Source organism: Ursus americanus, chromosome 12 (assembly GCF_024610735.1).
Source record: "Ursus americanus isolate L20-20 chromosome 12, mUrsAme1.1.p, whole genome shotgun sequence".
In the NCBI taxonomy this organism is placed as follows: Eukaryota; Metazoa; Chordata; class Mammalia; order Carnivora; family Ursidae; genus Ursus; species Ursus americanus.
Genome location: NC_142138.1, coordinates 2877605 through 2905197, shown reverse-complemented (window position 1 = coordinate 2905197; position 27593 = coordinate 2877605). Strand labels below are relative to the sequence as shown.

General features: G+C 58.2%; 5 protein-coding genes across 17 annotated transcripts in view; 1 reads left to right on the top strand and 4 right to left on the bottom strand.

The window, feature by feature from the left end:
* The window catches only part of SLC6A9 (solute carrier family 6 member 9), a 30987-nt gene extending 28301 nt beyond the window's left edge, over nt 1-2686 (top strand). For all 5 annotated transcript variants that reach the window (XM_045799741.2, XM_045799740.2, XM_045799742.2 and 2 more), the window contains 2 exons: nt 1519-1689; nt 1802-2686. In XM_045799741.2, the coding sequence (XP_045655697.1) occupies nt 1519-1689; nt 1802-1996 (366 nt within the window). In that variant the 3' untranslated portion in view covers nt 1997-2686. The remainder of the gene's footprint in view (nt 1-1518; nt 1690-1801) is intronic.
* A 253-nt stretch (nt 2687-2939) lies between these two features.
* CCDC24 (coiled-coil domain containing 24) lies at nt 2940-6477 on the bottom strand. Of its 2 annotated transcripts, XM_045799745.2 has the most exons (6): nt 5870-6477; nt 5617-5733; nt 5045-5119; nt 4446-4500; nt 3924-3993; nt 2940-3812 (listed from the first exon to the last, which is right to left on the bottom strand). In XM_045799745.2, the coding sequence occupies exons 1-6, from the start codon at nt 6391-6393 to the stop codon at nt 3412-3414; spliced, it is 1242 nt and encodes a 413-aa protein (XP_045655701.2). In that variant the 5' UTR covers nt 6394-6477; the 3' UTR covers nt 2940-3411. The 2 variants fall into 2 exon arrangements, with proteins under 2 accessions (XP_045655701.2, XP_045655700.2); XM_045799744.2 differs by having other exon boundaries at nt 2940-3993.
* Nucleotides 6478-7184: 707 nt separating this feature from the next.
* B4GALT2 (beta-1,4-galactosyltransferase 2) lies at nt 7185-16804 on the bottom strand. Of its 5 annotated transcripts, none has more exons than XM_045799751.2 (7): nt 16409-16804; nt 14478-14833; nt 14031-14266; nt 11132-11322; nt 10837-10959; nt 10615-10719; nt 7185-8067 (listed from the first exon to the last, which is right to left on the bottom strand). In XM_045799751.2, the coding sequence occupies exons 2-7, from the start codon at nt 14779-14781 to the stop codon at nt 7917-7919; spliced, it is 1110 nt and encodes a 369-aa protein (XP_045655707.1). In that variant the 5' UTR covers nt 14782-14833; nt 16409-16804; the 3' UTR covers nt 7185-7916. The 5 variants fall into 5 exon arrangements, with proteins under 5 accessions (XP_045655707.1, XP_045655703.1, XP_045655702.1 ...); XM_045799747.2 differs by having other exon boundaries at nt 16515-16655; XM_045799746.2 differs by lacking the exon at nt 16409-16804 and adding an exon at nt 15922-16128.
* A 984-nt stretch (nt 16805-17788) lies between these two features.
* ATP6V0B (ATPase H+ transporting V0 subunit b) lies at nt 17789-21213 on the bottom strand. Of its 2 annotated transcripts, none has more exons than XM_045799752.2 (8): nt 21033-21213; nt 20273-20321; nt 19960-20043; nt 19757-19834; nt 19495-19564; nt 19099-19150; nt 18692-18882; nt 17789-17991 (listed from the first exon to the last, which is right to left on the bottom strand). In XM_045799752.2, exons 1-8 carry the CDS (start codon nt 21097-21099, stop codon nt 17965-17967), a joined length of 618 nt encoding a protein of 205 aa, XP_045655708.1. In that variant the 5' UTR covers nt 21100-21213; the 3' UTR covers nt 17789-17964. The 2 variants fall into 2 exon arrangements, with proteins under 2 accessions (XP_045655708.1, XP_087721936.1); XM_087865810.1 differs by lacking the exon at nt 21033-21213 and adding an exon at nt 20593-20714.
* Nucleotides 21214-23542: 2329 nt separating this feature from the next.
* Nucleotides 23543-26296, bottom strand: DPH2 (diphthamide biosynthesis 2). Of its 3 annotated transcripts, none has more exons than XM_045799753.2 (6): nt 25947-26296; nt 25618-25730; nt 25109-25332; nt 24227-24910; nt 23969-24145; nt 23543-23887 (listed from the first exon to the last, which is right to left on the bottom strand). In XM_045799753.2, exons 1-6 carry the CDS (start codon nt 26091-26093, stop codon nt 23763-23765), a joined length of 1470 nt encoding a protein of 489 aa, XP_045655709.2. In that variant the 5' UTR covers nt 26094-26296; the 3' UTR covers nt 23543-23762. The 3 variants fall into 3 exon arrangements, with proteins under 3 accessions (XP_045655709.2, XP_045655710.2, XP_087721935.1); XM_045799754.2 differs by having other exon boundaries at nt 25999-26132; XM_087865809.1 differs by lacking the exon at nt 25109-25332.
* Between the last annotated feature and the right edge of the window lie 1297 nt (nt 26297-27593).

The window sequence follows — 27593 nt, the reverse complement described above, 5'->3', positions numbered from 1 at the left end:
GAGTGGCGGGAGGCGGGGGAGGCCGGGCGCTGCCGCCAAGCGCCGTGCCCTCTGGGGCTTGTGGCTGAGGCCGAGGCCCGGGAGCCTCCCGAGGGGAGCTCATCCTCCAGCGTTCCGAAGAGGCTGCCCTCCCCGGGCAGAGACGTGGGGTACCAGCCAAGGCAGAGCAGGAGGCAGGAAGGAGACAGACACAGGAAGGCTCCAGAGGGGCAGGCCCTGCCCGGGTCCCGTGTCTCTGTGAGACTGAGGCAACGTGGGCAGCACCGTCTCTGTGCTCCGAAAGCCAGGCCAGAGTCGCCCTAAGCTGAGGACTCCAGGCCCTGTGGACCCATGTTTCTGGGCTGTCGTGTTGTCTTTGGGGGCTTTACTTCTGCATTTCTGAAAAGCTCTTCTTGACAAACCCTCTTTCTGTCCGCTGAAATAAGGGATTTGTTTACACCTTGATCAGCGTCTGGTTCCATCAGGAAGCTTGTCATAAGCTCCTACTATGTGCAGCATCCCAGGAGGGGCCCCCCTGGTGGATGTGGGTCTTGCCCTCCTGAATTTGGTCACTAGGACGCAGCTGAGGGCTCAGGAGGCGGATGCTGAGCCCTCCTGGGGAGTGGCCCGTGAGCCACCTGCCCATCTTTCTGTTCCCTTAGTTTGGTGCCCTGGGCTTTATTTCCCATCTCACTCCTCTCTTTCCAAAACAGTTCCCGGTCCCCAGCCTGCCATTCACCATTTCTAGCCTTTGGAGCCTCCCCTATGGCTCCATAGCCATAGACAGGCAGGGCTTTGCCCTCTCCTCTCCTGCATCGCTCCCATGTCTCTGCACAAGTCCGGTCAAATCAGCAAGTGAGGTTGTGCCGGGCACTGTGCTGGACACTGGAGACCCTGATGCAGTCCCAGGAGGCCCCAGGCCTATGGGAAACATGAAACAAACGCTTAGCAGATGGAAAATGCCCTTGACAGCCCTTTCGGGTAGAGGGATGAGAAATCTGGAAAGGCTTCTTGAAGGAGGTAGCATTTGCATAGGGTCTGACAGAGGAAAATGGAGAGGATTTTCCAGAATAAATGAAGAGGGAGGAAAATGCTGGGTACAGCTGAGACACTGAGACCAGGTTAACATGGTTAGAGGAATAAGTGAGGTCTTGCTGTGAGACAGTAAAAAGCCCTAAGGCCAAGGATTTGGCAAAAGGGAGCATCGTGAGGCTTTGAGCAGAACTGACTGACTCAAAGGTGATATCACTTGTTCCCTGGCTGGTTCAGGATTATGGCGAGGACAGACCTCTTCTCTTCCATGATGCCTGATGCCTATCTGCTCCCCAGGCCCTGGACCCCTGGTTCCATCTGCTGCTTCCACTACCCAAACCTTGACATTGCCCCTGTCCTTCCCCAAATGTCTCTTCCTAGTTTGGGAAACTGGAGAGGAAGGCGGGGGTTGCTGCTGGGAGGAGGACTGAGGCCTGGAGAAGGGCGGGGATGGAGGGGCGGTGTTGGACAGGCCTCACGGTCACTCCCATCTCCTACCCTCTGCAGTTCATTCTCGTCTTCACGGTGATCCAGTACCAGCCAATCACCTACAACCACTACCAGTATCCAGGCTGGGCTGTGGCCATCGGCTTCCTAATGGCTCTGTCCTCCGTCATTTGCATCCCTCTGTATGCCCTGTTCCAGCTCTGCCGAACAGATGGGGACACCCTCCTCCAGGTGAGGGGTGGGGACAGGCCGCAGCCAGGTGGACCAGGAGGGGGTGAGTGGATGGGGCTTAATGGCTCCCTTCGAAGTGCCCACCCACCCTCCATGTCTACCTCTCCTGCAGCGTTTGAAAAATGCCACGAAGCCAAGCAGAGACTGGGGCCCCGCCCTCCTGGAGCACCAGACTGGGCGCTATGCCCCCACCCTCCCACCCTCTCCTGAAGACGGGCTTGAGGTCCAGCCGCTGCACCCGGACAAGGCCCAGATCCCCATGGTGGGCAGTAACGGCTCTAGCCGTCTGCAGGACTCTCGGATATGAGCACGGCTGCCAGGGGAGGGCCCATCAAGGACCCCACCCCCGCCCGTGCTCCCACCACAGAGACTGGGAAGGCAGGGGATGGGTGTCACCACCTGCCCCTGCCATGCCCTGGCCAGGGCGGCTGCTGTCACCTTGGTCACCACTGGTAGCGTGGTCATTTGTGCTCGTGTCCCCGGTGTTTACAGGTCCTTTGGATGCCAAGATGGCAGCTGGGGATGGGTGTGGGTGTTGGGAGGGTTGCCGGGGGGTTGCCCAAAGCACTTTGGAGGGGGTCTCAGGCCATGTCCCCAGAGATCTGCTGGGCTTTACATGGCCTCTGACGTGCCCACACTCCGTCCTGAGCTGCGGTTCTAGGTGGGCCCCCTACCTGTCCCCCTCCTTGGGCCTCCAGCCTCCTGACCAGTGTTCTTGCCCTCAGAGCAGACCCCAGCCTCTGCTCAGGCAAATTTGGGTCTTCCTATCCAGGGGCAGGGTGAGGGGCTAAGGGGCTGTACAGTGTTACTTGTCAGGCTGTGCCGCCCAGCCCTGTTTGTCTGTGTAATTATTTTTGTAAAAATCATATTATCTGTGGTTGCCACTCCCGTGCCCCCAGCCTTGGGCCCCCTCTGTCTTCCAGGCCTGCCTGCACCTCACTCAGCTGCTCTGGGGTCTCTGCACCTCATTCCAGCCCCGGCTGTCAGGCCCAGCCAGCAGAGGCCCACGACCCAGCAGCCTGCCCAAAGCACTAGTTTCTGGGGGGGTCGGGGTGGGGTGCTGCTCAGCAGGAGGTTCGAGCCCAGAGCCCCGGGGAAGGGGACCTTCCACGAAACCCCCTTGCCCTCCCTCCACCAGGCGAAAGGCCCAGTCTTCCCAAACTGGGCTGCCCTTGTTCACGTGCCAAATGGCCCCAGCCCGCGTGCCCCATCCCCTCTCCGGAGCCGGAGCTCCTTCTCTCAGCCCCGCAGTGTCCGTTTGTCCGTCCTCTCTGTCCCTCTGTGCAGTGCCAGCCCCGGAAGAGCCGCCTCTAACCCTCTGTAGCAATAACGGTGCACCACCCACCCCTCCCCATCTGTGCACCACTAGGATTTTAAAGTCCATAGATTTTAATGAAATTTCTATTCCTGTCTCTGAGCTGCTGCCGTGCTTCATCTGAGTCCCCCAGGGGGACAAGAGTCGGGGCTGGGATGAGACCTCTGCCTGCCAGGCCTTTGTGGAGGACTGGGAGAGGAAAGGCCAAAGGCTCTGATGGTCAGAACCAGACACGAGGGACTTGGCCAGGGGGTGGGGCAAGGGCCAGACAGATGGGCGGCCTTGCGTCCTGGCGAGGGCCCATGCAAGACTAGACCTAAGCAGGCTGGGCCATGGCAACGGAGAGGTGGCAGCGGCAGACGGGGTGAGTTCCAGCAGAAGCCGAAGCCCACTTCACCACCAGCCCTTCAGGGTGGGGCCTGGGGTGCTGCACTAGACATCAGAGTGGAGGCTGGTCTCTTCCCGGGGCTGCACTGAAGCTTCCGTCCCCAGCGGCAGGTGGTAGTCAGGCCTCGAGGTCGGGGCCAGGGGCAGCGCTCCAGAGGGGGAGCGGGCAGGCAGCCCTGGCGAGGCCCCGCCTGAGCTCCAGCAGCCCCGCGGGGGCAAGGCCGGGGGCTGAGACCCCGGCTGGAGGACCCCCCGGGCTGCTGCCTGAACAGAGCAGCTGTGAGCGAGCAGTGGCCTGAGCCTTCGTCCCCCCTGTCCAGCCGTCCCGCCGCTCTGGATGACCCGTGGCTGGAGGAGACACAGGGGGGCCTCAGAGGGGCCTGCAGCTCCCGGCGCATGGCTGCCTTCTGCTCCTTCAGCTCTGGAGGAGAGGCACCTCTGAGATGCAGCGCCCAGCAGCTCTGGGGGTGTGTACAAGTGTGGGCTGGAGAGCAGGAGTCTGCGTGCTCTGGGGCCTCCTTGGGGTCCTCACCTGCCAGGGTGGGCTCTAGGGTTGCCTCAGAGGCCTGGGGCGCCCCTGTATACTCCTCTTCCAGGCAGCGCTGCAGGGAGAGCTGGCTCAGTGCCCCAGCCTTAGGCAGGGGAGAGACAGGGCAGAATGCAGAGGCCAAGATCCCCACGCAGGACCCCCAAACTGGCTTAGGCAGTCCCGGGGCAGGGGGGGGGGTGGACACTAGCCCGCTGAAAAGCCCAGCTTGGTGAGGTGGTAGATGTCTTGGACTCAGACTTAGGGAAGGTAAGGAGGCCAAGACAGGGACAAATTCAGCAAGTTAATCTAAAAGTGCTGACCTTGGGCTAAGGGGCTCAACCAGAATCTTCTGGATTCACACACACAGGGACCGTGCACATGTAAGAAATGGCGATACACACACCTTTCCACGCACACATGCACACAGACACACACGCGCGTGGCTCTCACGCACCAGGTGAGAGGCAGTGGTGTCTACACTCCGCAGAAAGGCTCTGGGCACGGAGGCCCAGGGCCACATCTCACCTGCAGGACGGGGCCCATCCTCTCCAAGGCGTGACACTCCTCCTCCAGGAGGCTCCTGGGACGCATGGGAGTATGGCAGCTGAGACCAGCTCCACAGGACCCAGTCTCAGCTGAGCCCTCCACCCAGCCCTAACCTCCAGCCTCTCCACCTCCAGGTCCCCCTGCCTCAGCCCACCCTGCTCTGTGTGGCCAGGTGCTGGCCACAGCCTCCCATCCCCGCCAGCCTCTGCCAGGGCAGGATGTGTCCTCCCTGTGCCTACCTCACAGCACCCACCATCCTCTCTTCCGCATTACTGCAGGGGCCTTCTCTAGCGTCCCTTCTCTCCCACATCACAGCCCTTCCCCTGCTTACAACTCTCCCACGGTTCCTCAGGCCTTAGAGGCTGCTGGCATCCCTGCTTGACCACTTCCTGGCAGCAACCACAGCAGCCCTGCAGCAACCCGTCCTTTCCCTTTTCCCCCTCTCAGCCTTCCGCTGCTGGTCCACCAAGTGTGTGGCCACCTTCTCCTCTCCCGCAGTCCAGTCCCGGTACTTCAAGACCTGTCCCAGCCCCATCCTCCCTGTGTCCACCCCCACCACGCACACTCAGGGGCCTCACCGCAGGTGTCCAGCAACCTCGTCGATGCTGGACACATTCAGTTGGTCCTTGATGATGCTGAGGTCCCTCTGACTGCTGCTTGCAGATGAGGTCAACGTCACTCTCCCCATGTTGCCTCACCCCAGGCCTTCAGGACACAAATGCCACTTCTCCTAGATAGTTCTGTGTCTTTTCTCGCAAAGACAACATAATATAGTGCAAAGGGGAGGAGTTCTGGAGCCTGGGTTTGCAAATGAGCTCTGCCACCCTTCAGTGTGTGTGACCTTGGGAAGTGGATTATCCCTTCTGAGTTTTAGTTCCTCATCTGTAAAAGGGAGCCATCATTCACCCAAAGGTTTGTGTGAGAGCTAGAAATAAGTGGTTGCTGCCATTCACTTATGAATGCGCTCCTGCTCCTTTATCTCATTCAGTCCCAGTACTCTCTAGCCCAGCTCTCGTTGATCCCTACATGTGGTTGTAAGAGGTCCAGCTCCAGGCCAGGAACTTCTCCACGGAGTCAGGTAGAACCCACCAGCTGGCTGGTGTCCTCTGCCAAGCAGGGACAGATCCCTCCTCTCCTACCACCACTTTACCTGGGTTCACCAGCTCTCATCTGCAATGTCTCCTGTTCTGGCAAACCAAACTTAGGCTCCTTCAAGGCAAAGCGCAGGACCCTGGGGCTATACTGTACCCAAGCCTGGGTCTGGTCCCTGCAGAAGGTGCACGAAGGTAATTTAGGAGTTCCTTCCAGGGAACCATCAAAGGCAATCCTGGCCCCTTATCAGGCGCAGGGCTAGCCCCTCTTAGGTCTGCCGTGGGGCTTAGCCCTAGGTCTGAGGTTCCCACCTGCCCTCGCAGATGGCCTTCTGGCGGAGATCTAGGAGCAGCTGCCTCAGTTCCTGGCGCACGAGGTCTCTTAGGAGGGGCGGTGGTGCCAGAAGGGAGGAGGGGTCAGAAGTGGGGCGGGAGCCAGAGGCTTGGGAGGATTGAGTCTCTTGGAGCAGTGACTGTAGCATCACCACCTGTAAGGAGAGCTGGGACACCTTGCGACTGGGGAGAGAAGTGACGGGAGTGAAGAGGGCTGAGGGACTGAGGGGCAGAGTGGAGTCAAGAGAGCTGCGCGGACAGTGAGATCCGGCAAGATCTCGAGACCTGTCGGGCGGGGCCAGGGACGCGGAGGAGGTGGGGAAATCACCCGAGTCCTGGGACGGGCCTGGAGTGTGGCCCATCTGCCCGCTCCCCACCTCTGCCCGCAGCTCCAGGCTCAGGTCCACCGTCGTCTCCCCCAGAATCCTCTTCACTTCGGGCCGCTCCGGGAGCGGAACGTACTCCTCTACCAGCTCCCACAGAGACGGGGAGTCCCGGAGCATGGCCCGCCCGCGTCGCCGCCCCCGAACGAGCAGTCCCAGGCTTCTACCTGCGGGAGAGCAGGTGGCAGCTCCGCGTTACCCGAAGGCCAGTCGCCCAAGGCTGGGCCCCGCCCGCTCCCGCCCCGCCCCTTCCTGGCCTCACGGGCCACGCCCCCAGCCCATCGCGCTCCCCGGCCTCTCCCAAGCCCCACCCTTGTTCTGCCGCCAGACCCAGCGACCGGAACTACCCGGTCCGGAGTCGCCGATCTCTGGCGCTGTCCCTTCTGCCCTGCTTCTGGCTGACTCTCGGGGGCCGCGGTTCCCGGTCACGGCCCCCAGGGGCCGGGCAGTGGGGACCAGGGCCCTAGCCCCGCCTCTTCCGCGCGGCCGTCACCCGGGAAACCGCGCCGCTACCCAGGCCCCGCCCCCAGCCATTCCAGGTGGGGTGGGCGGCGCCAGCTAGAGGGGAGTCAGACCCGCCGCCGAGGTAGGTGGTTTGGGAGTCCGAACCATCCACAGGGCTCTGATGCCAAGCCGTCTGGGCAGCTTTCGGCTTCGGGGCAGGTGGGAAGAACCGAGAAACCGGAGCCCGCTGGGGTTATTACTTAGTTTCTTCTCCTGGCCTGGAGACAGCGGCGGGGTAAACCTTTCCTCTTAGGGTCGGTGAAGTCTCGCCAGCGGCTGCGCTTGCAGGGGCCTGGGGAACCAGGACAGCCCGGGCCAGACAGACGGGTTAGGCCAGGTGCCCTCCCACAGCGCACACGGGGTCTGGAATCTGGGCCCAGATTCTCTAACCCCAAGCAGACAAAGGGGCTGCTCCATTCACGTTTTTTACTAAAGCACCCACACAAGTTTCTGTGCAATGTACAAACAACTAGCCGGCCCTGGGGCTACTGCCTTCTCTCTGAGACAGGGAGGCGGGAACCAGACTGACCGATCTAAGCCCCAACCGCCCCCCATGCAAAGCCCAACCCCAAGATCCCAGGCAGTGACACAGCACCCCCTCTGGTCCCCTCCGGGGGCTGCTCCTCAGCAGGGGGCGCACCAGAGTTTGCCCCTACAATGTTGAATGAAAAAGGTTTCCCCTCCCCTGGGAGCACGGGGGATCCTCAGGTCTGAGAATTCCCCTTGGAAGCCACACTGCCCCCTAGTTGTATCTCCCACTCTTCCAGGCCCTAGGGGACTCAAGGGGGGAGAAACTGAGGCACAGAGAGGTGGAGTGACCTAGCCCAGGCCACTCGGTGAGGCAGTGCAGGGGCTGGCCCGACCCTGACAGTGAGAGAGGGCTGGGCTGGGGAGGGAGGGGCAGGAAGAAGGGTTGACCCCAGAGAGGGCCACACTGGAGGAGCTTGCCCAGGTTGGAAGTCCCCCCAAAGTAGGTTCTGAAACTTCCAGGTGCAGCTGGGGGGGCCTATGGAAGACCCTCCGAAAACAGAGCCCACAGTCTTGGTCCTGGGGGATCCCCCACAGAGTAGCCGCCAGCCAGGCTATAGTCAGTCCTCTGGCAGGCAATCCTTGGCACTGGGAGCCTCTGTCCATTAGTATCAGCCCCGAGGGGGCCATGACGGGGGCCGCCCAATGTCCACTGTGATATTGGTGAAGAGTGGTTGCCGAGACACTTCCAAGACCTGGTACCGCACCGACCCGATGCCATCCCGCTTCATGGTCAGCTTCGTGTTCTGAATCTTGGTAAACCTAGACAGGACGGAAGTGGGTCCAGATCAGGGCTACCCAACACACCCAACATGGGAACTCTGGGGCAAAGGCTCAAGCCACCCTGGCTTCTTCCAAGGATGACTCAGTTCTCACCAAACCCTCTGCCCATCACCTGCTTGGAGCCCTTTTGCTCTGGCATCTCTTTTCAAAACAGAGATCTTATCCCCTTGGGTTCAGAATTGTGACACCCTCACAAATCTCTCTGATCTCACTTTTCTTCTAAGCCTTAGACCCAGACACGGGCATCCCATAGGCACCTCAAATGCAATATGCCCTGTGTCGGTCATCATCTGCCCTCTCCAAGCCCCTCTTCTCTTTGCTATCTTCTCTGTCCCTCACCACTTACTGAGCAGCCCCCAAGTGCCGGGCTCCGCTCTTAAGTACCAGGGACACAGTCTGGAACAGGACGTAAGTCCCTCCTCTCATGGCAGTCTGTTCCACTAGGGGAGACAGGTAACAGACAAGGAGCACATCAGAATGCTAAGGCAGACGGGGAGGGAGACCAAGATGGCTGCCGTGGAAGGGGTGAGTGCGGAAACCAAGCTGAGGGGGGGGGGGATTCCAGGCAGAGCACATGCTGACCCTAAACTGGAAATGAGAATTTGCCCAGCCAGTGGTTCAAGTTTAATGGGCCAAGGGCATAAGAACAGCGTGGAGGCTAGAGCAGGTAGGGGTGGGGCTCTGTAAGTCAGAGGATGCAGTTTTTTTTATTCTAGGAGTGAGAAGACAGGGATTTTTAGCCAAGCAGGGAGGGCCAGAGGACACAGGGAAACTAGTGAGAGGCCACTGCAGGAGTCCAGACAAGATGACAGAGGCCGCACTAGGGCGGAGGGGGTGAAGGGAAAAGCGGATAGGCTCAGAGATGTTTGGGGATTGACACTGACACGACCTGCTGACAGTTTAGACACGTAGGGTAAGCGAAAGAAGAATCCAGGAGAACTAGATGTGAGGCAACTAGGTGGATGGAACCGTTTCTTTCTTGAAGCCAGAACTGCCTTGGTGTCTTGCCACTTCCTCACCCAAGGCCGACATCACTAATTCATGAGGACACGGAGACCTGAACCAGGACCAAGGCTCCTGGCATGTGCTTCTAGAGCTCCTCCCCCACCCTCGCTGCAACTGCTTTGATCTTCCCGGTCCTTCTGAGCTCAGCTCAGATCCCTCTCCAGAGCCATCCCAACACAGAGCACTCTCCCTCAGATGCCCTGCAGCCCCTCTGCTCCCTTCCCTGCTCGCCCTGGTTTTTATCTGAACTGCTTTTTCATCAGCTCCCTGGATGCGCAGTGCTTCACGCTCCTGCCAAAGGCCAGCCCTCCACTGGTGCTGCAGCAGACCTCCCCACTCTGACACCCTGCGTTCAGAGCAGAGCAACACTACTGTTCCATCTGGGCACGCGGCAGCCTCACGCCCAGCACACCCCTGGGCCCCGGGATTCCTCCAAGCCTGGTCAGCTTCCTTCCTGGCCCATCAGCCACTCCGCCAGCCCTCCTTCACCCTCTTCAAACTCAAAGGGTGATCCTTTCAAACCCAAATCTGATCCTGCCCCTTCCCTGCTTAAAGCCCTCCCGTGACTCCCCAGCGCCCCTGGAACAAAAGTGAAACTCCCAAACTGGGATCTGAGACCCCAAACACCAAGCACTGACCCCACTACTGTCACTCCCAGCCCTCGGCGACTGTAATACCAGAGTCCCAGACTCTCAACTTATACCATGCACATTCACATTCCAGACTCCTGCAAAATACCCATCCTTTTCTCCAAACTGGCCTCCTCCACCAGCCTGGTGAATACAGCACTGTGCCCAAGCAGGTGTGTACCAAACACCTGTTGAATGAATGATCTTTCAAACTCTGGTTTACCATCACCTCCTCCAGGAGGCCTCCCATCATCACTCCCTCTTCTGCCAGGACAGCACCTTGCCCTGATCACCTGGCGCTGTAACTGCGTATTTCCCTCGCTAGAGTGAACTTCGCATGGGCTGTCCAGCAGGGACTGGCTCCGGGCTCCCCCCGATCCCCCACCAGGTTAGAGCAGTGCCAGGAAGCCCTTGTCTACACTGCACATGCACTCAGGTGCCTCTCCCAGCCTGCACCAGCACAAAATGTTTCCACATCCTTAGGGACGGAGTGGCCTGCTCCAGTCTCAGAAGGGTCAGCACTGTCCGTGCCCTGCCCCACGTTGCTCGGGCCACCTTTGTGTCCCCAGGCCCAGGAGCTGGGTTCAGTGCCCGCTACCTCTTGTCCTATCTGCTCTGGAACAAGGGAGATCCGTGAGGACACTGACGGGAATGTAATCTACTCAGTGATGATTTGAACCCTGCATTTACATTTTGTCACCTCTAGGAATTAGGCCAGGGATGACAGAAGTCTGGGGTGAGGCTGAACTAGGGGTTGGGGAACAGGGATCAGGGGTGTGGGAGTCATCTCTAGGAGTCAAGGGGGTCAGGGGCCTTGGGAATCACGTCTGGGGAGCAGTGGCACTGGGGAGTCCCTCCTAGGGAGTAAGGGATTAGGGGCACTTGGGGTCACCTCTGCGGGTTGGGCTCGTTATGCTTGTCCCGGTCGTGCTTGATCATGCGGTAGCGGCCTATGCGGATGTCTGGGCGCGAGATCTTCATCCCAGTCAGGGAGATCCTGGGGATGGGGACAGACGGGCTGGAGCAGGCACCGGGAAGGGCAAGGAGCCTCGCCCAGTCTGCGCTGCACCTTCTGCACCCAGTCTACTCCCCGCCCCACCCTGCCCCTACTCACCGGTTGAAGATGTCGTCATCCTCACCACCCCAGCCCCAGTACTCGTTGGGGAAGCCGTTGATTCTCAGGAACTGGGCTTTACTCAGGCCTGACACGCCTCCAAAGTAGCCAGCATAGGGCAGCCTGTGGCACAGAAGGGCAGGTGTCAACGGAGGGGCCTCAGGGGGTTCCAGGGGCAAGGACAAAGACGAGGTGGGGGAGAGTGTGCTACAGGGGCCAGGAGCAAAGGGGCGCTGGGTGCAGTGTGGACCGTCGGGGCAGAGAGTCTGGGTCCAGCTGAGAAGGGAGCCCTCACCGGAAACCGAACTTGTCCATGGCAATGGCAAAGTGGCGGGGCTGGTCACCACAGCGGTACAGGTTGCGGTCATCCATGGGGACCAGGTCCACGTCACTGAAGATGAAGCAGTCGTAGGTGGCATCCTCCTTCAGCGCCTCTAGGAAGCCCACGTTGAGCAGCTTGGCCCGGTTGAAGGTGTCTTCACCGTGCTGGGGTCAGTGCAGGGGATAGGTCAGCTCAGGGCCTGTGACTGGCAGGCACCTGCCCCTTTACCACTGTCCAGAGCAGTCCCCCAGGGGGACTACTTCCCTGCCTCCCGCTACCAGACTCGGAGTGGCACCCCGAAGTCCTGCCTTCCAAGGCTTTCTAGGACTTGGCTCCGGGCTCCTCTCCCGCCGTTGCCCTCAGACCCCAAGGCCCCCTGCACGATGGTCCTCAGCAGCCCCAGACACGCCAGACTCTTTACTGCCTCGAGGCCCTGCTGTTAGCTCTGGATTGCTCTCCTCTGACGGTCAAGCTTGTGTGGACCGGCATCCCTGATCACACCTCCCTGACTCCGTGTAATCATTCATTCCATCCTGTGCGCTTCACTTAGGCCAGTCATTCATTCTTTCACGCCTTCATTCCAGCGTGCCCTGTAGCCCTGTCCTGGGTGCCAGGCATCTTCTTTGTGCCAGTGGGAGCCTTAGAGAAGAGCAGCCCAGAGCCCACTGTACCCTGCTGAGCACACTCACGACAGGAGATGAACAGTGAATGCCCCAAATGACCAGTGTCAAAGACAAAGAAACCACGGGGACTGAGCCACTGAGCCTCAGCCACCTGTCCCCTCTGGCTCATGTGGACCCACAACTCCCCGGGCAGCCTTGGAGACCGGGACAGGACCTGGCTAGATTCACTTGTCCCCCCAGCGAAATGTCAAGCACAGGGTGTACAGGCAGTATGGCCCAGTGAGCCCGGGGTCCCCCGAGAAATGGGGCTGCATGCAGGCCCAGGCCTCCTTGAGGCTGGGTTCCTGGCCACGCATGCCCACGCTTCAAATTCGAGTCAGAGCAAGGAGGATCCCATGGAAGGAGCTGGCCGCTGAGCCCCCTGTCCCAGCCCACCATACCTCTAGGCTGGAGCTAGACAGGCCCCTGGAGAGGGCTCTTTAGGCGGCCCTTCTGGAGGAAAAGGAGGAATCATCAGCCAGCCTGGGCCTGACGGGGTGGGAGTGGCTAGCCCTGCTTGCTCTCTCTCCTTGCCCTGCACCTTCCCTCCCACCAGCCCTTGCAGCAACTGTGCATTTTCTCCTGGCTCATCGGCTCTCCTTTCTGACCTTTCTCACCAGCCAGGAGCCCTGAGTTTCTCCCACGCGGCTCATGAACATGCCCAATTTTACCCCATCTGAAAAAGAAACCTCTCTAGCCACCGCCCTACCTTTGTCTCCCCTTCTCGGCAGAGTGGTGGTTTTTTCTTTTTAAGAGTTGCCTCCAATTGGCTATTTCCATTTTGTCAAATCTGATTCCTTCTTCAACCCACTGCAATCTGCTTCCGCCCCCACCATGCCCCTGAAATGGTTCTCGCTGGGCCCACCTTGTTGCTAAATCCACTGGACGCTTCTTAGTCCATATCCTTCCTCCCCCGGCAGTGCTCACGTAGCTGCCATGCTTCCTTCTGGACACTTATTCCTGGGCTTCTGGGACACCACACTCTCCTGGGACTCCTCGAACCTTTCCGGCCAACCTTCCCAGTCTGTGGAGCTGTCCCTTTCTCCACACATCCCTTACATGCTGGCCTTCTCCTCTCGGGCCCCACGCTCCCCAGGGCAGGTGGGACGTTGTTGGGTTTAGGGACCACCTGCATGCTGGTGGCTCCCAGATCCCTCTCTGCACCTCAGACCTCGCTGCTGGGTGGACTCGTTGGTCCAACTGCCGACTGAACATTCCTCTCATACTTCACCTGGACACTCAAACTCATCCCACGCAAAAAAGAATTCAGAGTCACGCTCTCCCCCAGACCTGGCCCCGCTCCGGCGTCGCATCTCACTCACAGGCACAGCCAGTCACACAGCAAATGGCCAAAGAGAACCCTCGAGGTGTCTGAAGACCCTTCTGGATTTGGCCTCTGCCAGCAACTCCAGGCCCATCTTGGCTACCCACTCTACACGCTGGACCCCACACCTGGGCCAACAGTTCCCGAACACACGAGACCGGTTCTCTGGATGGGGCCTGGGGCCTCCAGTCTGTCTGCCGGCTGATGCCTGTTCGTCCCTCAAGACCCATCTCAACCACCGCTTCTCAACTCCAGGCCTGGACAAGGCCCCTCTGTGCCCCTACAGGCCCCTGCTCCAACTCAGCCCACACCATCGTCCTGGAGTCTACAGTGATCCAAGTCCAAGGATGGGAGTCCCAAGTACGGGGAGGAGGACCTACATCAGACCCTCCCTGGGTCCCAGCAGCCAGGCCTGGCCAGGCCCACGGCAGGGCTCAGACACTGAGTTGAGTTCCCGGGCCTCTGCTGTGGCCGTGCCCTCACGTGGACTTCACCTCTCGTTCAGGCTCTCACTCCCCCTCTCCAAGGGCTTCTCTACAGCTCCTCACAGCCAGCAGACCACAGGTCTCCACCTCCACGGGGCGGGGCCCACCAAGGGTAGACAATGGGGCTCATCCCCACGGAGGCTATGCACACACCCGTCAGGGCGCGTGCCAACATTGGCATGCACACTCCCCTTCACTCACCTGCAAGCCCTCCCGTGTGAGCGGGGACATACACGGACCCCTGCACGTACGTTCACACAGCCACGCAACCACAGGCAGACAAGAAGCCACGAATGCTCCCAACCCCATTCGCGCACCAAGAGGCACGTAGGTCCCCACACCTACAGGTGCTCATGGGTTCCCTGGTGGCTAGCGCCCAGCCTAGGGCACAGGCAGCACACCTGGTTGATGACGTAGACGCCATAGCGCAGCCGCTGTCGCCTCAGGATGGGGTGCAGGTAGTGGAGCCAGTAGCGTAGGTGGTGCTCCCGGTGTCGAAAGGGGATGATGACCGCCACCGTCTGGGCAGGCGCGCAGTCGGGCGGCGTATAGCGGCCGCCCAGCAGCACACCTGGGTTCTCCCGCTGCACCCGCTCCAGCGGCATGGGCGAGGTGAACTCGATCAGCAGTCGGCCCACTGCACGCAGGACGGGAGCAGGAATCAGGCCTTCGTCAGACTCCAGGGGACGCCAGCCCTCTCCCTCAGCTCCGGGGTAGGCCAGGGAACCTCAGGAATAGCCCTCTCACAACAGACCCGGACCCCCCGCACCCCCGTAGGTCATTCCCCAAGTCCAAGCGGTCAGGTCTTCTGCCCACCCCTACAGGCAGGCCCTACCCTGCAGGCTCACCGAGACCAGGCGGCGAGTCAGGACAGGGAGGCAAGATGGGAGCCGTGGGGCCGGGCCGGGCACTGGGAGCCTCGGGGAGCCCCGAGCTGGGGACGGTGGCGTTGGGCCGAGAGAAGTTGGTGCTGCTGCTGGCAGCTGGGTGGAGGGCACGGGCAGGGCCGCGGGCACTGAAGCGGCTGAAGAAGGCCAAATGCTGGGCGTAGACGTCAAAGTAGAGGATGACGGCCACGAGGAAGTGCAGCAGGCAGAGAAGGAGCACAGCCTTGCACACGCGCTCCAGCGTCCCCCCCAGCAGTCTGCTCATCCCGCAGGCGGCCGCCGGCCCGCCCAATGGGCCCGGGCATCCGGCTGCCGGCCTGAGCATGGGGAAGAGAGAAAAGACCCAGCAGGTCAGGGCCCGATGGGCAAGGCTACCCCCCCCCCACCTGCTGCTCACCCTCACAGACCTGAGTCCTCACACTTATTACCTGCTCACACCCTGTGACACTCACGGACTCCCATTCTACCTGCAAATAGACACACGGACACAGTCCCTGGCAACTCGCTACTCACACATCTTCACACACCTGAGGACTAACCCACATACGCATACATTGCTCATTCTTGCTGACACACGGACATGCAAGCACAACCTCACGCACCCTCACACTCAAGGTGCACGCCCTTATTGCGTGACTTGACACACACCTCTGTGTGTTCTCAGAAACATGAACACATGATCTCTGATCACACAGGTTCATACTTCCAAATGGAAACACACCTACCTGCAGCCTCACATGTGCACCCGTGCCCCAGAGAACAGACACCCCATAGGGCAGCATCAACCCGGGACTCTCGCTCTGGGGAGGGGAGACCATTTACTGAGTACCTACCATGCAGGAGCACTTGGTACTCATGACTTCTGTTAGTCCTCCCAGAAGCATGGTGGGCAGTGGTTTGGTTGGACAGGTACCAGAGACAAGTAGGCCAGGCCGACTAGGACCAGGCTGGGTAGTGGCCCTCAGCACCCAGGAGGCCCAAATATGAATAAGATGTTTATGGGCTTGCTTCCTTCTGGAGCCGGAGGTCAAAATACAGGGTGGGGCATAAGACACCCCTCCTCTACAACCTCAAGGATTGGGATGAACTTTCTGCAGTCTGCCTAGCACTGCTGGTTCTGATTCTGGGAAGAAGGAACATCTGGGCCCTGGAGAGGGGTCCAGCACCAGCATGGCAGGAAAGGGTCTGGCCTAGGCCACGGCTCCAGCTGCGGTCCCCACAGAGCAGCACTTCTGGTAATGCTTCAGGGGGTGGGCTGGGTCTCACCCAGAGATACACAGCACCACACAGTCACGGACACCCGGGGTCCCAGCTCAAGTCACCTGCACTCAGACACACTGAGAACTACACAGAGAGTCACAGACACACCCCAGTGACAGTAACAGTAACGCGGTCACACACTCACAAACAAAGCCGTTGCTCCTCGACGTACACAGCCATGCATGCAGGCTCCGGGGCAGCTCGGACGCCCGGCCCCACGTGCAAACATTCCCACCCCTCCCTCCCGGGCAGGGGTTCTGGGTCAGGCCGGCGGCCGGCAGGGCTGAGAGGTGCGGTAGGGCGGGGCTGAAGGGCAGACCGGCCTGAACACGTGGCTCCCCGGGACTGGGGAGGCAGCGAAGACCGGGTGGGTGTGGAGCCTGGGCTGGGGGTGGGGGGGCGTGGATTGGGGGAGTGGATGTGGGGCGGGGGCCGAGCCAGGGGGAAACGTGAGTGGAGCGCCTCCCCGCGCCACGAGGCCAGGGCGAGCGAGGACAATAAGGGAGGCTGGCAGGGGGCGAGCAAGAGGAGCCCGGGGTGGGGGGGGGGGGCGCGGGGAGAGAGCTGAGGGGGAGGGATGGGGGTGGGGTGGGGAAACGCCAGGCCGGGGTCTGGCCGCCGGCGCCTCTCACCGGCTCCTGGGCGGGGATCGCGGGGCCGCGCTCGGGGCGCTCCTCGCGGGGCCGGGTCTGGAATGTAGGGGCCCTGGGCTGGGGGCCGCGCGCGCACCCCTCTCACCCGGCGCTCGGGGCTCAGCAGGGGGCACCGCTCCGGCTCGGGCTGGGTTCCCGGCTCCCGTGGCTGCGGACGGCTCCGTCCCCCATGGCCCGGCCCCGCCGCCTCCCGCCGCCGGGTCAGCGGCCCCCGCGGGCCCCGGGCCGCCTCCCGCCGCCGCCGCGGGCCATGGAGCCGAGCCGCCCCGGGGGGCAGGGCGGGGCCGGGCGGCCGGGCAGACCCACGGACCCGCGGACCGATGGACCACAGCGCCGCCGCCTCCCTCCCGCGCTACGGCGCCTCGGAGGGGCAGGCCCGGCCGGCGCGCCCGCGCGCGCGCCCCCGCGGCCCCCGCCTCCAGCGCGCCCGCACCCGCCGCGCGCCTCCGCCGCCCGCCCCTGCCGGCGGCCAAGCGCGGCGGAGCGAGGGGACAGAGGTGGCACGCGACCAGAGAGAGGCGGAAGAAATCGGTAAGGCTCATCCCAGGGGTTGGATTCAGGGTCCGGACTGGGGAGGGTGTGGGTGTGGGCTGAAGCGCGAACTCCGCCAAAGAAGGGGGCCTGGAAGTTAGGCGACTCTAGCGGGGAGGTTAGGGATTTGTCAACTCATTGATGGGAACAGGATTAAAGGTCTGCCAGCGGCCAGCGGAGGGGGCTGCCAGTTGGGCAGGACTCTCAAAGGCGTGGGGAGAAGTGTGTAGCAGGGGCTTCCAGGGTAACAGGAGGTTAGTAAAAGATTGCACGTAAGCGGGAGGGGCCGGACAGGGGCCTGGGAACAAGGACTCAAATTAGTTACTGGCAGGGGATGGCACTGGGATAGGCAGAGGCAAATGAATGGGCTCCCAGTCCCACAGGAATAGAGGATGATGGATGCCTGAGGGTACAGCCAGAGATGTGGCCCATCTGGGGTTAGCAGACAGAACCTTGAAGAGGTGGGACTAGGAGGACAGCCCCCTCCCCCGCACAAACACCTGGGTTCATATCCTGAGTCCCTTGCTCCTTTCAATAAAGATATTCAGGGCTACAGCCCTCAGCCCAGCACCCTTCCTCTCCACCCAGGAAGCAGCTCTGTCCAGAGCAGAGACAATGTGTATGAGAAAGGTGCCAAGAAGCTGGAATTAGGTTGAGGCCTATAGGCCCGTTTACCCTCCCTCCATGAAAGAATGTAGCGAAGGAGGGCAACAGAAGCAGCACTGACCCAGACAAAAACCACATTTATTTCACAAACACTGGGAAGATGGGTTGGGGGGTAGAGGTGGGACACAGGTGCACAGCTGCACACGGTCATCAGGGACCCACTCCCCACACTGAGGCTCCAGCCAGGCAGTGCCTCCAAGTTGACGGGCAGCGGGAAGCAAGTGCAGGGAGGGCCCTGAACACCAAGCCCCTGAAAGGCCAAGGGTGACAGCTCCAGCTGTCCTGGGAAAAACCACAAATAAATAAGAGTGGGACACGGCCCCACCCAAACAGATCATCTAGTCACCCATCTTCACTCTGGAGGTCTGCAAAAGAAGAACAAGGAGAAATCAGGCAGTGACAGAGGACTAGATAAGACAGTAACAAGAGACATAAGGTCAGCGCTAGCAAACCCATGGTGGGATGGACAGACCACAACAGATGGATGACTGGACCAAGATGGACATGCTGTGACAAACCCAGATGAACAGGGACAGTCAGACAACCACAGAGTTAGGCTGTGGGACAGAGAGATGGCGAAGTGGCATATGAACAGGACCAGTTATCAAGAGTCAACCCAGCTAAGCACTCAGTCACATTCAGACCATGAGGCTGGTCCTCAGCCCCACTTACACATTGTCAGACAAGATGCATGCAATTCAGACACACTGTCCTGACAGCACAGATACACAGAGGCCCTGAGATACACAAACACACCAAGCAGACTGACAAACAGACAAGATCCCAATCCAGGCTAGACTGCAAATAAAAACAAAAAAATAATACAACAGAGAGCCTCAAAGAAAGACCTATAGACACAAAGCAGCAGGGAAATACACATTACACTAGTCAATGATACCACACTGGAAAGCTTCAAAAGGGGAAAACCAAAAAATGGGAATGAAGTGGTGGGAGCTGCTCAGGGGTTCCATGGTTACAGATGGAGTAAGGGACACCGTGACTCCTCTGGAAGAGAGTGAGGCTGGGCTGGGGACTAGGACACAGACTTCCCAGGGGGTTCATCACCTGAAGGATTGCAACAATGACGCCAAAGAGGCCAATGGCACTGCCAAAGATCTCCACGATGAGAATCTTTACAAAGAGGCTGGGGTTCTGTGCATCAGCCAGGGCAGCTCCACTGCCCACGATGCCCACGCAGACTCCACAGAAGAGGTTAGACAGGCCCACTGTGAGGCCAGCTCCAAACATGGAGTAGCCTGCGAGGATGGAAGAGAGTATTGAGGCCAAGACAGGAACAAGGGGAGAGGAGGACAAGGGCCCAACATGGACTAATGGGGATAGTCACCACTCCCAACTCCGTAAAACAGGCCAAACAAAGGGAGTGTATTTTGAAATAGTGAGTCTAAGCTAGGGCATGGAAGTGGGGAAGCAGACATGAAGCCCCAGCTTTTTTCCTTCACACATCCACCTACCTGCATGGTAGTTTCGATGCCCAATGGCCTGGGGGTCAGTGGCACTGAAAGGCTGTGGGAGGCAGAGAGGTAATCAGAAACCACCCCTTATGCCGCTCCCTCTCCTCCAGTATCACTAAAGACTGTATAGAACGGGGCGCCTGGGTGGCACAGCGGTTAAAGCGTCTGCCTTCGGCTCAGGGCGTGATCCCGGTGTTCCGGGATCGAGCCCCACATCAGGCTCCTCCGCTATGAGCCTGCTTCTTCCTCTCCCACTCCCCCTGCTTGTGTTCCCTCTCTCGCTGGCTGTCTCTATCTCTGTCAAATAAATAAATAAAATCTTTAAAAAAAAAAAAAAAAAAAAGACTGTATAGAACACACTGTAACAGATGCCCACCCCACCCTAGTTCCCCCTACCTCAGCCATGTTGCTAATCACAATTGCCATGATGATACCATAGATGGCCACAGCCTCACAGAAGATGATGCTGGCAGTGGTGGAGAGGAGAAAAAGATGAGAAAGAAACCAACCTTCCTCCCCCAAAGAGTCTCCAGCCACCATTTCCCCCACGGACATCCCACCCATCAGGAGGCTGGTCAGAAGCAGCATGTCAGGTCAAACAAACAGGGAGCTCCCAATGCAGGTGGTTCTGACAACCCTCCAAAAGCCCCACATTTACCTGACCAGGTTCTTGGTCTTGATCCTGGGGGCCTTCACCCCTCCCCCAATGATAGAAGAGCCAGTAATATAGATGCCCCTGGTGGAAGGATTAAAAAACCGATGAGCAGAGCCCAAGCTTGTCACTGCCTCCAGGATGACTAAGGACCCAGTGACACCACCTGCTATGACTCACCCCTACCCCGAGTCCCACCCCAAACTCACCATGCTGCCCCAACCACAGACAAGGAGATAGCTAGACCAATGCCCAAGTTTGACCACATGAAGGGGGAAGTCTCAGTCAGGAACCTGGTGTGGAAACAGGGAGGAAAGCAATTTCAGCCTTGGTGCAGAAGTGAGCACAAAATCTATCCCCCAACCCTCTCAGCCCACCAGTCCTGGATGTGGAGATAAAAGATGTCCTATGTCCCATATCCATATCCCAGACACCTGGGGATAGGGTGGAGTAGGGGCTTAGTTCAGTGATGAAAAACTGCAAAGAAGCTCCCCGGGGAATCTTCTCCCTACAGCCCCTTACCATGCCACATCAAAGCGGAAACCCAAGTCAAAAATGGTGTAGCAGATTCCTGCAGGAGGGAGGAAAAAAAGGGTTAGAGGCGGCTCTCTAGACAGAAACTTCCCAACTTAGACAAGAAATCGCTGCCCAACTGCCACGTCCCCGAAGCTCTGCCTACAGGTAAGTCAAGGGAGACTCAGGCTGGCCTCCATGTGAAAGCACGGCTATCTATTCAGACTCCTCGACTCAGGCCTCCATTTTCTGCCACTCCCTCAGTAACCTATCTTCCCCTAGTGACACCACCTCCCAGACCACCGCCAGCTACTAGTAGGCCTGAATACCCTGGAGAAAGGGAGAGCGCACCGGCTCCCACCAGCCCGATCCGAGCCGCTGTTTATCCAACAAGCTGTGGGTGGGGGGAGGGCAGAACGACCGGGAAAAGAGGAACTGGAACTGCCGGCCCGTGACCCAAGCAGGCGCCTCTGGAGCAAGCGAGGGATCGCAGCCGTGAGACGGGGGGAGGGGTGGTAGTGACAGAGAGGTACCGGGGCTGCTCTCGCGGCCCCCACCTCCCCCCGTCCGCACCCGTCCTCAAGGGGCTGGAGATCCGGTCTTCTCAGTCAGGGTCAGAAGCCCCGACAGGCGTGAGGCAAATCCTGGAGCCCCGGACACAGGGCCCACGCTGGGGCCCGGCATTCCTGGGACCCCACTTCTCCCGCTGGGCTCCAGCCCCACCAGCGGGGCCCCGATGCTGGCCCCGCCCGCCAGGACCCGGCCTCACCCACGACAAGCATGCAGGCCCAAAAGGCCACGAAGACCCCGGAGTAGAGCAGCGCTAGCCCCGTCATGGCGGCAACGACGGCGGGGCTCGGGTCCGTGGGGCCACAGCTAAACCCGCGTCCCTGCGTCCACCGTCCGCCCCGCAGTCTGTCCGCCCGCCCCGCAGCGTCACCTGACTAACCCACGTGACGCGCCGGCGCCACGTGACCCCATGCCCGGCCCCGCGCGGCGCCGTTGCCGGTCCAGAACTTTGGCTACGCCGGAACTGCAAGCACTGAGGATTGTGGTTGTTGTAGTCCCCCGCTTCGGAAGAGGCTTCGGCGTCCTTAATATCTCGACCTCAGGCCGGTCATTCTCGCGTCTCTCCCAACCGCTCCTCCTCAGCCGCGACAGTCAGCCCCACTTGGGCTCACCAGCCCTGCTTTATACCGGAGCCTCTTCGCGGGCCTCCCTAGTTTAGCCTCCAAGCCAGCGCTGATTCTATGGACCTCTTCCCTTGCTGTCCTCCCCAGTTAAGGGAGGGTGTCTTGCTCTCTTCCTAACTTTGCTCATGCTGTTCCTTCTCCGCGAAGCACACTTCTTCGTGTTCATCCCGTTGCCCAGCTGACACCTATTGGTCCCCAGAATGCACTCTTCCAGGAAGCCTTCCCTAACCCAGAGGCAGGGTGATAAGCCTGCTCTGGGCTCCCCTGCTATCCTGGTGATCCTTATCAAACTGAAGATCATGTCACTCTGTTTAAAATGCCATTTCAGGGGCGCCTGGGTGGCTCAAACATCTGCCTTTGGCTCAGGTTATAATCCTGTGGTCTTGGGATCTAGTCCTGCATCTGGCTGCCTGCTGGGAGGGAAGACTGCTTCTCCCTCTCCCTCTTTCCCTGCTTGTGCTCTCTCAAATAAACAAAACTTTTAATAAAAATAAAAAATGCCATTTCACTCAGAATAAAAGCCACAGTCCTAATAATGGCCTACTACTAGGCCTCTCCTGATGCAGCTTCCCATGCCCCTTACCTGATCTCAACTAATACTCTCCCACTAACTACACTGGCCTCCTTGCTATTCCTTGAACATACCAGCCATACCCCCAATATATCACCCTCCCATTTGTTCCCTCTGCTTCTACTTATCCACGTGGCTCACTCCATAACTTCCTTTCAGTCTTTGCTCACCTTCTTCAAAAGGCCTTCCCTAATTATCCTGTTCAATATTGCAATCTACTGTCCCTTACACTCCTTCCCAGCTTTAATAGTTCTCCATACTACTTACTTACCACCATTTGGCATACTAAGTGTTTTATTTTGTCCATCTCTTCCCCCACCCCCCATGAGAAATGTAATCACCATGAAAGGGTTTCTGTTGAGCTTACTGTATTTTCAGTGCCTGGCACACCGTGGTGCTCCATATATATTTGTAAAATACATGATTGGTGCCCATTTTGTCTGCTGCCACAGTCAGTTTACAGATCTGCCTCTACCAGTAGACCGAGCACTCCCTGAGAACAGGGACCACACCTCCTTGTTTACCTTCCTGACTTGGAAGGTCCCAACACCTTGGACAGTGCCAGTATGCCAAAATTCTCTGCAAACTTGATAAGAAAGAAGTGTCCCCAGGGGCTTTCCTCCTCACAGAAAGTAGTTTCACTGTCTTGTAACTACTTATTTAACTGCCTCTCTTCCTAACTACACTGTGAGGACAGGAATCCAGCTAAATACAATTCAGATCTCCACTCGGAACGTGTAGTGTTTGATGAAAAGAAACAGGAGGAGAAGTATCTAGTTTATTCAAGTTCTGTGATATCCCTGAAAAACAAAATTAGAATCTGTATAGACCACCACTGTCCTACAGAACTTTCTGCAGTAATGGAAATGTCCTATAGCTGCACTGTCCTCTCATGTGGCTAAACGACCACTGAACTGTGACTAGTGTGACTGAGAAACTAAGTTTTTATTTTTTATTTTTCAAGTGTACTTTTTTAGTGATCTGTACACTCATCATGGGGCTTGAACTCATGACCCTGAGATCAAGAGTTGCATGCTTTTCCTGCTGAGCTACCAGGCACCCTGAGAAACTGAGTTTTTTATTTTAACTAATTCAAATTCATGTTTAATAGCCATATGTGTCTAGTGGTTATTTTACTGGACAACACAGGTCTAGACCAGTGATTCTCAACTAGAAGCAATTTTGCCCCCCCCCAGGAGATATCTGTCAATGTCTGGAGGCATTTTTGGTTATCACAATTGGGAAGGGGTATGTTGGGGGCATCTGGTGGGCAGAAGCCAAAGACAAAGCTAAACATACTACAGTGCAAAGAACAGTCCCTCACAGCAAAGAATTACCTGGGCCAAACTGTCAATAGTACCAAAGTTAGGCAACCCTGGTCTAGACCATCTAGAACCTTTGACAAGGGCAAACCTTCAACTGCACATCAGAAACTGGGACTGGCCAGAGGTCCTGGGCTGTTCCTAGGAGGACAGATGGGCCCATAAGACTTCAGGAAAGCCCCAAATCAGTCCCTTCAGTCCAACAGGTATTTATTAAGCCACTATATGCTAAGCCTTGTGCCGGTGCCAGGACAGGGACAGAGCAGGATTCCCTTCCTCAGTGAGGGGCTGTCCACACTTCCCTGCATCCAGGCTCCTTCAAAAATCCTGGCAGAGGAGTGAGGTTGGTGCAGGGAGCATTAAAGGTCTTTGCAGCAATTCTTAAGTCCATCTGTCTCTGGCCCCACGTGGTATCAGCTGCTTCCCTCATCCTCGTAGGCGATGGCAATCCCTTGTCTTCCACTCACAGCTCCTGTCACCGGTGTCTGACCCAGACGGGGCTGCAGCCCCTGCCAGCTCCGGGAACTGAGGAACAAGGCTGCAGAGAGAGGGGACTGAGGCCAAGTGGGCTGAATCTGGGGAAAGAGTTCAGCTGGGAGCAGAGATTTGGCACACTTACCTGCAGGGCTGCTCTCAGCCAGCTCTAGCGGGGGCCGCAAGGTCAGGGCCAAACATCCAGGATCATCTGATGGCTTCCACGCAGGTGGGGGTCGGAGTTCCCCAGTAATGAGTGACACATCTGGGGTGTCCCACAGTTCCAAGTCAGGCGGTGGGAGGGGCACATGGAAGGGAGAGCCTAGGAGAGACAAAGAGGATCCAAACGGATACAATTCCAAGCCCCAAGTGTTTCCAGCTCAGGCAGTACCCCAGCACTCACCAGGTAATAAATCCGCATAATGTGTTAGGTAGGGAGCCAGGCCTGAAGGTGGCCAGGCGGGGTTGCAGGCAGCTTCCAGCTCACATGGTGCCAATACAGGCCGGAAGAAGCCACCAGAAAGCTGTGGAGTTAGAGCACCGAGAGGGCAGGCCAACAGCACAAAGACATCCACCTCAGGGAAGTTGGCGAGCTTGGGAGGTGTAGGCCGCCCCAGGGCCAACACATAGCTCCGCTTGCCTGCAGCCTGAGCCAGGTTCCGCAAGTGTGCCAGGGCCTCGCGGTGTCGGGCCACACCCAGCGTCCCTGCCAACAGCCCTACCACACGGGCATCTCTGGCCCTCTCTACCAGATAGTGTCTACGTGCCCTTAGCCGCCCAGCCCGGACACCTTCATCCTGAGTCCGCCCTGTATCTGGGCAGCAGGTGAAGAAGGGCTGCCCTGGTGCCCAGCCCAAAAGCAGCCGGCTCAGGTCTGGGTCAAGGTCAAGGTCAGCACTGGCTTCAGAGCCCCCCACATAGAAGGCACCATATTCTTCCAGACACCTCCCTGGAGCCAGGGGGAAGCGGCGCCCAAAACGCTCCAGGGGCTCAGGCTCTGGACTACAGGAGCCCACTGGCGATGGAAGAGCTGGGCTGGAGACAAGCAGGTCCAGGTACCGCGGGCGCAGGAGGGTGGCCAAGGCCTCTGGAAGAAGAAGGTGGTGTCAGAGTTGGGGTCTGCCAAAGCAGGAACCCTTCATCCCCAGGAGACTGAATGTGACCCAAAAGCAAAGACTGGGATCAAGCCCATATCAAGAGCTCTATGGGAGTGTACTGAAATGGGACTACCAAGGCACAAAGTAGTTGGCCTACCCTTCCTGCAAACCCAGGCAAAAACTCTCACCCAAGGCGTGGGCACAGGCCGGCTCACTTAGCAGCACCACAGGCGCTTTGGGGTCTGGGTTCTGGGCCTCAAAGGCCTTGGCGCAGAGCTCCAAGTGCACAGGATGTTGACCAAGGACGAAGGCCACAGGCAGTGGGCGGGCTGGAGGGCTTAAGCAGGCAGGGCCAAAATGTACAAGGGCCTGAGCTCCAGCTTGCTCAGCACCCAGTACATCCACACAGCAGCTGCAGGGGAGATACCATTAGTGAGAAGAGTTATCAGGAAAACAGTTGCTGTCCTTCATGGGAAATGTGAAGACTGAAACGTGGTCAGTGAAGAAAACGATATTATAAAAGAAGACACTGTCGTTCAGGGGAGCAAGTATCAGAAAAGGAGGCATCACCATCAAGGAAAAACACAGCCACTGGGGGCTGACACTGTCATAGAAGGGAAACACCTAGAGCCTTGGATCATTAAACCTACTCACCACCCCCTACCCCCGCCCCCAATCCTCAAGCTCAAATTCACACCTGCCATAGGCCGTGTCACCCAAAATGAACATCTTCGACCCTGTGGTCCTCTCCAGTCGTGCAGCCACGGCCCCAGCATCTCCCAATAGCTGGTCAGGGAACTGCAAGGCCACCTGTAGGTATAAGCCATGGAGTCAGGAACAGCCTCTCCTCCACCCTCTTCCTCTTCCAGGAAAACCTTCCAGGAGTCCCTACCTAACCTGCAAAGGCCCTCCTCCCAGAGGAACAACTCCCCCCGCCCAACCCCCCCCCCACAAAATCACCCCAAGATCCCGATCTTCTGGGCGACCCATGCCGAAGTGAGCCACCCCTCCCTAACCTGCCCTCACCCGCTGACACCCCAGGTCCCGGACAAATCCAGCAACTCGCTCCAGCTCGTACACGCGGTCCAGGTCCTCCGCAGGAGTGAGCAGCCCCGCGGCGCCCGCCTCTCGCTGCAGCGCTGCCTCAGCGGGGCTGCTGAACGTAGACTCCATGAGGCACCGCTCGGGTGGCGGGAAGCAGCGGGGACCTCCCTCGGTCAGCTTCAGGTCCCGCGTCCTCAAAAGCAGCCCTCAATAAGTCAGTCATTTAGTGAGAGCGGCAGGACTGGGAAGTCAGGGCAGAGCCCTCGGACCATCCCTCCACGCCTCCAAACTAGCGCCTCTCCGCTACACCACAACGCAAAGGCCTGCGGGGGATTACTTCCGGGTTTTTGAGGCGGGGCTGGCAGCAGTCTTGCCAATGCTAAACTAGCACTGCTCCCGCCTTCCAATCCTCGCCAGGCCTCCCTCAGAGAACCAATGATCTGCCTCATAGCCGAAGTCTCGGGAGTACCTCGGAGGAAGGCGCGGAGCCTTGTGGGTATTGTAGTCCCCAGGCCCTCTTCCCTGGCCGCTAGTTTTCCTGTTCAGCCCGCCAATCGCGCTCAGAAAAAGTGACTCCCCGGGTGCCTGCCTGGCTCAGTTAGAAGAGCATGTGACTCTTGATCACAGGGTTGTGAGTTGGAGCCCCACGTTGGGGGTAGAGATTAAATAAACTTAAAAAAAAAAAAAAAGGGAACCCCTAAAAATACTCGTTTGAGCAGCTCCCCTACACGGTACACTGCTAAGCACTTCATTGCACCTCCATCTAGGAGATAGCATTGCATAATTTTCAGTTCAGGTGCCAAACTGCCTGGGTTTGGATATCGTGCTCTGCCATTACTACTTACTCGACGTCTCTGTGGCTGTTTCTTCATCCGTAAGGTGGGGGTTGTAACAAGAGCATCCCTAATAGGATTGCTGGATCAAATTAATTTAGATATAAAACTTTACAAAGTAGTCCCTTGCATATCATACATACTGAAAGCATTCGCGGTTATCCTCACAGCAGTCTATCAATCAGGTAAATACTGAGCACTTATTGTTCACCAGGTATTACATTCTTAGAGTTAACAGTCTTTGGAGTAAGACTTGTCCCAAGAGCACCTGGCTTGTTCATTTGGCAAAGGGAGGGACTCTCGATCTCAGGGTTGTGAGTTTGAGCCCCACGGTGGGTGTTGAGATTATTTAAAAAAATAAAATCTTAAGAAAAAAAGAATTGTCCCATTTTACAGATGAGGACACTGAGGTCCTAGTAAGACACAGCAAGTAAGTCAGTGGCACAATCAATATCAAACCCAGATTTGACTTCAGAAACTAGGCTTTAGCTCCCTCATTGTCCTAGCTTATATATGCTACATTTGATCATGGAGGATGGGGGAAGAAGACATTTGGTTACCATGTAGCAGGAGAAAAGGACTAAAAGAAACATCTCCACATACTTCAGGAGAAGTGAGAAATCAAGAGTAAGTGAGAATGGGACTGAAGAAGGGCTTTGGGATGGTATATGCAATGGGGACTGATGCTGGCTGGCACGGAAAGAGAATGAACAGAGAAGTGCCTCCATTCTTGTGCAAAGATGGCAGAAGAACAGGGGAAGGAGTGAGACAAACGTGGGAGTAACCAGTTCTCCTA

Coding starts and splice junctions, on each gene's coding strand:
- CCDC24 (XM_045799744.2), bottom strand. CDS start 6,393: ATGCTCCGGGACTCCCCGTCTCTGTGGGAGCTGGTAGAGGAGTACGTT. Junction 5,734..5,869: donor AAGGCCATCTGCGAGGGCAG/GTGGGAACCTCA, acceptor CACCTTCTGCAG/GGACCAGACCCAGGCTTGGG. Junction 4,501..5,044: donor GAGGTTGCTGGACACCTGCG/GTGAGGCCCCTG, acceptor CATGCGTCCCAG/GAGCCTCCTGGAGGAGGAGT.
- B4GALT2 (XM_045799746.2), bottom strand. CDS start 15,956: ATGGCTGTGTACGTCGAGGAGCAACGGCTTTGTTT. Junction 14,834..15,921: donor GAGGAGCAACGGCTTTGTTT/GTGAGTGTGTGA, acceptor CCCCATGCTCAG/GCCGGCAGCCGGATGCCCGG. Junction 10,720..10,836: donor GATGACGACATCTTCAACCG/GTGAGTAGGGGC, acceptor CCCCATCCCCAG/GATCTCCCTGACTGGGATGA.
- ATP6V0B (XM_045799752.2), bottom strand. CDS start 21,099: ATGACGGGGCTAGCGCTGCTCTACTCCGGGGTCTTCGTGGCCTTTTGG. Junction 19,835..19,959: donor TCTGTGGTTGGGGCAGCATG/GTGAGTTTGGGG, acceptor TCCTTCCACCAG/GGGCATCTATATTACTGGCT. Junction 17,992..18,691: donor TCATTGTTGCAATCCTTCAG/GTGATGAACCCC, acceptor CTTCTTTTGCAG/ACCTCCAGAGTGAAGATGGG.
- DPH2 (XM_045799753.2), bottom strand. CDS start 26,093: ATGGAGTCTACGTTCAGCAGCCCCGCTGAGGCAGCGCTGCAGCGAGAG. Junction 24,146..24,226: donor TTATGCGGATTTATTACCTG/GTGAGTGCTGGG, acceptor TGTCTCTCCTAG/GCTCTCCCTTCCATGTGCCC. Junction 23,888..23,968: donor GGCTGAGAGCAGCCCTGCAG/GTAAGTGTGCCA, acceptor CTCTCTCTGCAG/CCTTGTTCCTCAGTTCCCGG.